Genomic DNA, 8,077 nt, shown 5'->3' with positions numbered 1-8,077 from the left:
GGCCAGCCGATCAACCTAGAAAAATCTTCAGTCATTTTCAGCACGAATCTGGAGCAGGAAGCTAAGATGGAAGTATGCCAAGCACTTGGAAATATCCAGAAGGTCAACCAAGGCAAGTACTTGGGACTCCCAATGGTGGTCACAGGATCGAAACAACAACTTTTTGGCTATATTAGAGACAATATCCAGCAGCGATTGAAGAAATGGAAAAATAAGTTGTTAAGTACGGCAGGCAAAGAGGTTATGCTCAAATCTGTTGCAGTGGCAATGCCAACGTACACGATGTCATGCTTCAAGATGCCAAAGAAGATATGGAAAGAGGTTAATGCTGTGATGGCAAACTATTGGTGGGGAGAAGCAAATGGAAGGAACAAGATGCATTGGAGATCTTGGGATAAAGTGTCACTGGACAGAAAGGATGGAGGTTTGGGATTTCTAGATCTAGAGGCATTCAATATAGCTCTACTGGGGAAGCAAGTTTGGAGGCTAATCACACAGCCAAATCTGCTGTTTAGTAAAGTGCTTAAGGACAAATACCATCCCAAACAATCGCTTCTCAAGTGCAAAGTAGCTGGGAACGCATCCTGGATTTGGAAGGGTCTGATGGGAGCAAGGCAACTGGTAGAGCTAGGAACCAGGAGAAGGATAGGCAATGGGAAGAGTACCTATATTTGGGAGGATAGCTGGATGCCAGATAACCTCAAGGAAAGGTTACCTCACAGAAACCACAGGGATGTAATTTGCTTAAAGTAGAGGAGCTGATCATCCAGAATAGATGGAACAAAAATCTGATATTCAGAAACTTCAGCTCCAAGGAGGCAGAGTGCATTCTAAGCATCCCCATAAGCCTAACCAATAGAGAGGACAGCAATTACTGGATTCATAGTTCGAATGGGAATTATACAGTGAGATCAGCTTATAGAATACAATCTGAAGGCCAGAAGGAACGAGAGCAGGTAGCCACGGAGGTAACTGGTACAAGCTGGAGCTCGAATAGAAAGAAATGCTGGAAGCATCTTTGGAAACTGAACATCAAGCATAAGGTGAAGATTTTCTTGTGGAAATGCCTAAACTAGGTATTACCAGTAAGACAACTCATCTACGATAGAACCAAACAATGTGATCCAATATGCAGAATTTGTGGTGAGCAAGGTGAGACGATTGAGCATGCTCTGCTTGATTGCAACCAAGTCAAACTAGTGTGGAAAATGCCATCTATTCAGTGGGAAGGATTCCTAGACCAGCATGGTTGCTTTAGTAGGTGGTGGAATACAATGCTGGAAGCTACCACGAGAAGTGAGGGGAACAAACACATCTCCCTCACAGCGAACATCCTGTGGCAAATCTGGAAATGTAGGAATGCAAAGGAATTCAATGCCAAGCAGTACCCCCCTATGAGAACAATACAGATAGCTCAGGAGGAATGGCTGGAATATGAAGAGGCATTGACAAAGACTTCAAGCACGAGTACAGAAGAAACAAGAGAACAGGTGGAATCCCCCCAGCAGTAGGAAGAAATGGAAGACATACTGAGATTAAGGTTTGCAACAGAAAAGAGTAAAGACACGCCTCAAGTTAGGATAGGCGTCACTGTCTCCAGGGACAATCAAAACATGATACGAGGCTGGACTCTACAAGAAAGAAGCTCTGGTCACCAAGTCATGGATGAACTAACAACCATCAAACTACTGTTGTGTAAAGCTGCTGTCCAAAAAATGGAAAGGATTGAAGTGCAAATTCAGAACAAGCTAACGTACAATCTCATTCAGCAAAGGAAATCTCAGGAGATGCGAATGGCCACTCTGATGGAGGATATTTTCAGCCTTCAGTCCTTGTTTCGCATGTGGTCATTTTGTTTAGTAAATTGGAATAGTAACCATATTAGTCACTGGATTAGCGTGCAAGCGCTTGAATTTATAGAGGATCAGGAATTTTGGATTCCTCAGTGTTAGGATACACTGATTGTAATGTTCTTTTAAGTCTTTACTTGAATCTGTATAGGTTTATTATCTATAAAATCACCTAACGTTTCGACAAAAAAAAAAAAACATAAAATCACACGACATCTTTAATTACTTGATGACAACTTCGTACCAAAGGTTTCAGACTTTGGACTAGCTAAATTACGTCCTGTTCAAAATAATACTGTGAGTCTGATTGCTGTGAGAGGAACATTAGCATACATGTAATATGTAATCAAGCCAATTTCCCAACACTACGATAGCTACAAAAGAATTGTCCTACGTAGCTCTATATCTCTGGATGAAACAGTGTAGATAATGCAGCCAATGATCTGAATTGATAAACTAATTGCAATTTGACTTCGAAAAATATCAATTTTACTGACTATGTAATATGTAACATATTATAAGTTGTCAATGCTTTCCAAGATTTGATTGTGCCTGTGCGAATACGTTTCTTCTCTCTTCTCCTTCCACCATAATTCCTTGGCATATGCAATATACCTGTTTTCTGCACAATTATCTAGTCATCTAAAATCTCATCAATAGTTTTCGAGCAACATTTTGAACTTATGTAGACATCCGTGACATTAAAAATCATTGTGTCAGCACCAAACTTAATGCATTGGCTTTCCTAGGCTAGACTCTTCAAAACTGTTAAGAAAGATATTTGCTTTTGGCTGTCTTAGCTTCTGAATATTTTCTTTTTTTAGATTCTGAGTATTATAATCGTTCAACCCTATTCTTGTCGCTGGTTTTCTTGTTCGGGAGCCAACCTGATCCAGAGCCGCGTACGAGATTATTTTTTCTTTTTGTGGAAAACGAGGAAGCATGAAAAATAATCAGTTTACCCTCCCTATTATTTTTCCCCTTTGGTTTTTATCCCTTCGATAAATCTTCTTCAGTTTATTTGCAAGTATCGATAGTTGAATGGACAAACAGTCCGTTTACAAGTGTCATCTAGTTTCAGAAGTTTTATATCCATGATTGGCTAAATTAGAATAAGAAAAACTTAAGTGTCAAATCACAAGTCATAGACTGCCTCCATCCTATATTTTTTGACGCATCTGTAATTTTTTTTTTTTTTTTGGTTAATTACATATACCTCTTTTGAAGTTTGGCCAAACAGCTAGTCAGACCTTGAGGTTTATCTATATTGCCAAAAGACCTTAAAAATTATAACTTCGTAACATTTTCACCCTTTCTGTCAATCAACTAACGCTAGCTGCCTAAATTCCAATGGCAACAGTTGAAAAATATTGTGGGCGCCCTAAACCAGCCCTTCAAGCCGTTGTGGGCTTCTTCTTCTGCACTCTCAAAACCCAACATCCCTAACCTTCCATCGAATTATCGACAAGCACATGTCAGTGAAAATCCATTAGTAAGAGCTACTGCATCATTTACGTATTCTTCTTGTTTCATTCTTGGTGTTGTTCACGCATTGATTCCTCGGCACACATTTGAAGCAAATTGATGGCCCACTCAATTTGACTCCTAATAAGTTATTGAAGGATAGGAGTGGAAGGTGGGATTTTAACTATTTGCCATATATAGAGGGCGACATATATTTTGAGAGGAAAAAAAAATAAAGTTTGATAATATAATGGAACAGAGTGTGTACCATTTATGATGTTGTTGTAAAATAATGGGCCTATTTGTACCCAAGGTCTTCGGTGAATTTTTCTTCGATAAGTTTTTTACACCCATTAGTTATAGGAATCTCAAAAAACTTCTAAAAATTTATAAAATGCATACCTCAAAATATCTTAAAACACATAAAATTTTTTTTCCTTTATTCCTTTCTTTTTCACCGGTGTTGGCCGACACCACCTCCACTAGCACCAGTATCTTTCTTTCTCTCTCTCCTGCCACCTCCTCGCCCACGTCCCCTGTTGAGAGAGAGAGAGTTCTAATGATCTCAATGTAACTAAAAAATATAGGCATTTGTGGGTTCAATGTGAAAATTGTTATGAATTAAATTATAATAAATTTTTAAATAAAAAATGAATATTTGTGATCAATGTGGATATCTTTTGAAAATGAATAGTTCAAAAAGAATTATACTTTCGATCGATCCTAATACTTGGGGGGGGGGGGAAAGGACGCACAGGCGGTGGGGGAGTAAGAAAGGAGGGAAAAGGAAGGAGGGAGAAAAGAAGAGGAAAAAAAGAAAAAAGAAATTTTTTTTTATACATTGATCCAACTACACAAAAAGTTTTCTATACTTTCTAGAGTAAATTACAGTAAAATTTATACAAACATTCAAAAACTTCACCATCCAAATGAGCCCATTAATGTTCTAAGTTTGTACTGTAATAGCCTTTTTTTTTTTGTACATAGAGGACAACATACTTTCCGTCCCTTCCCATTTGCCACTCAACCCAATATATTCTGATACTTAATTTACATTATTAAAGAAATGATTTCCTATCTGTTCAATTGAACTTAACCATCCCGGAATTATTGCTGCCCATAGCCCATACAATGCACGAGTCTGGAAACTGGAGTCCATGGGAATCACCAAGTCTGCCGATATAACAAATTTATAAAATAGGAAGGATAGACTGGAAATTAGTAACAGATAGACTTCGACTCGGTCGGGCTTTCGTATACGACTTTGACTCAGTCGGGCATTCCTATTGACTGCTTTTAGTGATATTTAAATTATTATTATTATTATTGTACAGGCTCGACACCCTGTCATATATATACATTCTCGATATATACAAAATTAATACTTGCTTTATTCAATATATATTTTTTTTCCTCTATTGAATGACTACCCGTTCTAAAGTCATTCAAACAAGACAAGCATTACTAATGTGAGTATTGTGAAGATAGATCGTGCAAGCAAATAGAAGCGTCTTAACGAATAAACAAATATTTAAATTTAGAAATGTAATCAAAGAAATAATTATGTCAAAGTGTGCTTAAGAACTTCATTTATCTTTTCCCTTGTCCTTCTGACCATTGCAAACAGACACCATGCTGGGTTTGAAGAGTATCATTGCAGTTTGCTTGGTCCTCATGTTTGCAGTTTGCTTGGCCCTCATCTTTGTTTTTTTAGCTTCTCCGAACCTTGAGAAAGGTCCCAAATGTGAGCACCAATTCATATGCGGGAAAATCCGCATTAATGTCGGTTTCCCTTTTCAAGTTGAGGGCGTTGACTTTAAAAGCTGCGGTGAGTCTGATGTTCGACTCTCTTGCGAGCACAACCGCACAGTTCTGTACTTAGGACCCAACTCCAACAAATATTATGTAGCCGAAGAAAGCATCAGGCAGATCATGCATTCAAAATCGATTCGTATTATGGATCCTGGGGTTGTGAAGAACAACTGCTCCACTATTCCACTTTACTCAATTCTTCACTTTTCTTATCGTCCTCTAAGCCCTGGTTCTGACGCTTTTCTATTGATTTTTGTGACTTGTAAGAGACCAGTCCATTCTTCTATGTATGTAGACACCTCTCCTTGTTTAACCGCCAGGGAATTTTCCAATCAGGAAATTGCTTATCAGAGCAATTACAGTTATGTAGTGGTCAGTAAATCTTCGGATCTGGTGGCATCTGATATCGAAGAGACATGTACCATCCACAAAATCATTACTTCACGGTTTCAGCACTCTCTGAATGTCAACCTTTCTTTCCAGGACATCCATGACGCCATGGCATCTGGTTTTGAGCTTAAATGGGGTTATATGAACATATGCGAGGAGTCAATTTTCAGTAAGTGCATCCTTTGATTTGTTCTGAGCTCCTGAATTTCATTCAAACTGATTTATATTCCGACTTGAGCTCATGCCAAATAGTTCTCAATGGAAAGTAACTAATTATTTGTCTTCTTTTGCACAGACTATGAAGGCAGGCCATTAAAAGATTAGATAAATTACATATGATCCCCTATAGTTTTGCATAATGCTAGATGATCTTTCTAAGGTTTCAAAATAGCCATATAACCCATGCAGTTTTATGTAAAAATGGAAAATGGATAGAATGCATAATTAGTTACGACGATTAGACCACACATACTTTAAAAGTGCATATGATAAAATCATAATATCCATTTAACTCTTCTATAATTTGCGTAAATATCCACTTTATATCCCTATAATTTTTACATTTATCCACCTAATTTTCCCATGATTTAATAGAAGGTAGTTAAGTCATCGTTTGATTTAACATTTAAGTAAGGGCATTGTTGGCATTTTTACTAATGACCTTATAAAGACCATTTTTCGTTCAATTTCTAGTTTACATGAAATCATGGGAGATGAATTGAATATTTTGAAACATTAGGGGATTATGTGGTAATAGATGAAACTATGGGGGTATTAATAATTTACCCTTAAAAATTGGAAATTTCCATAGCAACTAATTTTATAAGTTTGCCCGGGAATTTGAATACTATGATATGTGGTAATTTTATAAAAATGTTGGGTACATTTGTAGATACACCAAAAACAAACAAGTAAGAGTATGTTAAAAAAACTGAACCCCGTCTCAAACTTTTGTGGACATAGAAAATTGCAAAACGCAGGCATACATATATAATATCCTTTATCTTACGATTGTTGGTACTAAGCAAAGTTACAATTAATGCAAATTCGGAATTCAAACTTTTTCTTTTCTTTAACCATTAAAAGATCAGAGTGGGAAGATTACAATATAATCTCTCCCTATTACGACATTTATACTCTCGTTCTACTGATAATCAGGCTTCCATGATATCTTTTTGTTGCAGAATGTTTAGCAGTATACATTAGTAGTCTGTGCCCGTTCGTAGGTAAGCTCTCGAACTGTAATGCATTAAATAAGTTATAACTGTACTTCATTATTGTAAGCTTCTTCATTTGACCCTATTGCAGGTTTGGCCATTGGAGCAAGAGCAATTATTGGTGCTATATTACTAGTTGCATTTCTCATCTACAAGTGCCAACGAAGGCATTTATCGGTATATGATACTATAGAAGAGTTTCTCCAAAGTCGCAACAACTTGATCCCCATCAGATACTCCTATAAACAAATCAAGAATATGACCAACAACTTCAAAGAAAAGTTAGGAGAAGGTGGTTATGGTTGTGTATACAAAGGAAAATTGCGGAGTGGCAAACTAGTGGCAATCAAGATGTTGAGCAAGTCCAAAGCTAATGGCCAAGAATTTATCAATGAGGTTGCAGCTCTTGGAAGAATTCACCACGTTAATGTGGTGCGATTAGTGGGGTTTTGTGTAACTGCCTCAAAGCATGCACTTGTCTACGATTACATGCCTAATGGATCCCTAGAAAAGTTCATTTTCTCCGAACGTCTGGATGGGAATCCATTAAGTTGGAAGAAGGCAACCGAAATCGCCAAGGGTGTAGCTCGAGGGATTGAATACTTGCATCAAGGTTGCAGCATGCAAATTTTGCATTTTGACATAAAGCCACACAACATCTTACTTGATGAAAACTTCACGCCAAAGGTTTCTGACTTTGGACTAGCTAAATTACATCCTGTTCAAAATAATACTGTAATTCTAAGTGCTGTGAGAGGAACATTAGGATACATGGCTCCAGAATTGTTCTACAAAAGGGTTGGAAAAGTCTCATCCAAGGCTGATGTATATAGCTTCGGAATGCTGCTTATGGAGTTGGTAGGAAGGAGGAGAAACCTGAATTCACATGCTGAGCATTCAAGTCAAATGTACTTCCCTTCATGGATATATGACCAATTTGACCAAGGAGAGAACCTGGAAATTGAAGATGCAACTGAAGATGAAAACAGAACTGCAAGAAAATTAATTTTGATTGCATTGTGGTGTATACAGATGACGCCAGATGATCGGCCTTCAATGAGAGAAGTTGTGGAAATGCTACAAGGTGATCTCACAGCCTTGCAGTTGCCACCAAAACCTCTGTTTTATCCTCCGGATTCCCCTCGGCTGGTGCAGAGCAATAGCTATAGTAGTACTTGCGAAGAGTCAACGGTTGACTCTGTATCTCTTGAAGAAACAGAGTAAGATGATGCAGCTTAATGATCTAAATTTATAAATGTCAATGTCACAGCCTGTACAATGTCCCTGTTTGCTATACAATTATCTAGTCATGTAGTATACATAGCTCGTAACATTTTGAACTTA

The 8,077-nt window shown here is 37.7% G+C and overlaps 1 protein-coding gene across 2 annotated transcripts; it reads left to right on the top strand.

The window, feature by feature from the left end:
- Window positions 1-4,918: 4,918 nt before the first annotated feature.
- LOC113692169 (rust resistance kinase Lr10) lies at window positions 4,919-8,077 on the top strand. Of its 2 annotated transcripts, XM_027210538.2 has the most exons (3): window positions 4,919-5,685; window positions 6,701-6,742; window positions 6,825-8,077. In XM_027210538.2, exons 1-3 carry the CDS (start codon window positions 4,947-4,949, stop codon window positions 7,955-7,957), a joined length of 1,914 nt encoding a protein of 637 aa, XP_027066339.1. In that variant the 5' UTR covers window positions 4,919-4,946; the 3' UTR covers window positions 7,958-8,077. The 2 variants fall into 2 exon arrangements, with proteins under 2 accessions (XP_027066339.1, XP_027066340.1); XM_027210539.2 differs by lacking the exon at window positions 6,701-6,742.

This window comes from Coffea arabica, chromosome 6c (genome assembly GCF_036785885.1).
Source record: "Coffea arabica cultivar ET-39 chromosome 6c, Coffea Arabica ET-39 HiFi, whole genome shotgun sequence".
NCBI lineage: Eukaryota > Viridiplantae > Streptophyta > Magnoliopsida > Gentianales > Rubiaceae > Coffea > Coffea arabica.
This window is presented reverse-complemented; position numbering and strand designations above follow the sequence as displayed.

What these genes read in the sequence shown, in the direction of transcription:
- LOC113692169 (XM_027210538.2), top strand. Translation starts at nt 4,947, where the DNA reads ATGCTGGGTTTGAAGAGTATCATTGCAGTTTGCTTGGTCCTCATGTTT. An exon ending in ATGCGAGGAGTCAATTTTCA is followed by an intron (nt 5,686 to 6,700) that starts GTAAGTGCATCC and finishes TTTTTGTTGCAG; the next exon opens with AATGTTTAGCAGTATACATT. An exon ending in TAGTCTGTGCCCGTTCGTAG is followed by an intron (nt 6,743 to 6,824) that starts GTAAGCTCTCGA and finishes ACCCTATTGCAG; the next exon opens with GTTTGGCCATTGGAGCAAGA.